This window comes from Chiloscyllium plagiosum, unplaced genomic scaffold (assembly GCF_004010195.1).
Source record: "Chiloscyllium plagiosum isolate BGI_BamShark_2017 unplaced genomic scaffold, ASM401019v2 scaf_15349, whole genome shotgun sequence".
NCBI lineage: Eukaryota > Metazoa > Chordata > Chondrichthyes > Orectolobiformes > Hemiscylliidae > Chiloscyllium > Chiloscyllium plagiosum.
Window position 1 is genome coordinate 5,610 of NW_025208657.1, and position 2,072 is coordinate 7,681.

Genomic DNA, 2,072 nt, shown 5'->3' on the forward strand with positions numbered 1-2,072 from the left:
CTGAGTTTTTCTCCGAAGCAAAAGAATTCACTCCTACTACTGCTAAAGCAGAAGGCAGTTCATGTGTTTCAATATTTACTCTGCTTGTAGAATTCTCACAATGCGGTTTGAAAGAAAAATTACAACTCCAGAAAATCTGGCTGTTCAGTCATTAAATCCTCTCATACTTAGAGACCAAAACACAACTGCACATAATATAATTTATTTTACATTTTCAACAGTTTTTGCACATAATGTTTTCAATGCTCCAGTCCTCTGGATCATCCCTGAGTGTAAGGAAGACCAAACCATTTGGCCACAGCCTCCATCATTACCACTGTCACTTCCCTCCATATCGTTGGATGCAACTCATCTCGGCACAACACATGAAATGAAAGACAACAGATCCAACACACCACAGCATCAATTCTAAACCCCTCTGGTATCTGAGTTAACAACAAAATCCAATCGCAGCAGTCACTTGTGAACTCTCTGGTGTTTCAGCAGGGTGGAAGACTGGCTGAATCCCTTCTTACACTTGGAGCAGATGAACGGTTTCTCCCCGGTGTGAATTCGCTTGTGTTTAGTGAGGTCTGAGGATCGCCTGAACCCAGTCCCACAGTCGGAGCACCTGAACGGTCTCTCGTCAGTGTGAACGCGTTGATGGGACATCAGTTCCTTGGAACACTTAAAGCACTTCCCACATTCGGGACATTTGAAAGGTTTGTCCCCGGTGTGAATTCGCTGGTGAACAGTGAGGTCAGATGACTGCCTGAACCCGGTCCCACAGTGACAGCACCTGAATGGTCTCTCGTTGGTATGAATACGCTGATGGGACATCAGTTCCCAGGAACTTCGAGAACACTTCCCACAGTCAGGACATTTAAAAGGTCTCTCATCGGTGTGAACCCGCTGGTGTCTCTGCAGGTTGTATGACTGAGTAAATCGCTTGCCACAATAGGAGCAGGTGAACGGTCCCTCTGCATCGTGAACTCGGCGGTGTCTGAGCAGAGTGGATGACTGAATGAATCCCTTCCCACACAGAGAGCAGGTGAACGGCCTCTCCCCGGTGTGGACTCGCTGGTGGACAGTGAGCTGAGATGATCGCTTGAACCCAGTCCCACAGTCAGAGCACCGGAACGGCCTCTCGTCCGTGTGGACACGCTGATGGGACATCAGCTCCCCCGAACTTTTGTAGCACCTCCCACAGTCTTGGCACTTGAAAGGTCTCTCCCCAGTGTGAACGCGTTGGTGTATTAGCAGGTGGGAGGGCTCAGTGAATCCCTTGCCACACTCCGAGCAGGAGAACGGCCTCTCCACGGTGTGGACTCTCTGGTGAGAGAGCAGGTGGGACAACTGGGAAAATCCCTTTCCACATTCGGAGCAGGTAAACGGTCTCTCTCCGGTGTGAATGCGCCGATGGGTTTCCACCTTTGATGGGGAACTGAAAGCCTTCCCACAAACGCCACACTTCCACGGTTTCTCCCCAGTGTAACTGCAGTTGTGTCTCGACAGGCCAGACGGTCGACTGAAGTTTCGCCCACACACAGAACACATGTAAACGTTCTCTCCACTTCCAACGGTGCTTTCACTTCCCATGTTCAAAGTCCGACAGCGTTCAGGTCAGATGCTTGTTTGCAGTTTCGCAATTGCAAATGCTTCCCATCTAATCTCCTGCAAAACTGATTCCAAACAGAAAAATGGGAGCGAGAGAGAACCCACAAAATCACAAAGTCAGGTTGTGCGCGAGCTAAATGGATCTGGCAAACTGACAGGCTGGTACGAGGAAATGGCAAAAAAAAACTCTGACCGTGAAAGTTGTCATAAAAATCTAACTGGTTCAGTCACGTCCTTCAGGGAATGGAATCTGTCCAGACCTACCCTAGACCCTGGCCTCGATGAGAGAGGAAAGAGGGAGGGAGGTGGAAGGGAGAGATAGGCAGTTAAAATAGAGGAATTTTATACTTGATTGGAACTGTGTCAGAATCTCCAAAACCCTCACTGAAGGACCAGAGAAGCTGCAATCGGTGAAGATTATCATATTTGCATTTCCTCCAAAACTGTCCTGCCTGTCTCAAACCCTGTCCTGAATG

At 48.8% G+C, this 2,072-nt stretch overlaps 1 protein-coding gene across 1 annotated transcript; it reads right to left on the bottom strand.

The window, feature by feature from the left end:
- Positions 1 to 456: 456 nt before the first annotated feature.
- LOC122546713 (zinc finger and SCAN domain-containing protein 2-like) lies at positions 457 to 1,578 on the bottom strand. Its single transcript, XM_043685360.1, has 2 exons — positions 1,115 to 1,578; positions 457 to 982 (listed from the first exon to the last, which is right to left on the bottom strand). The coding sequence occupies exons 1-2, from the start codon at positions 1,576 to 1,578 to the stop codon at positions 457 to 459; spliced, it is 990 nt and encodes a 329-aa protein (XP_043541295.1).
- Between the last annotated feature and the right edge of the window lie 494 nt (positions 1,579 to 2,072).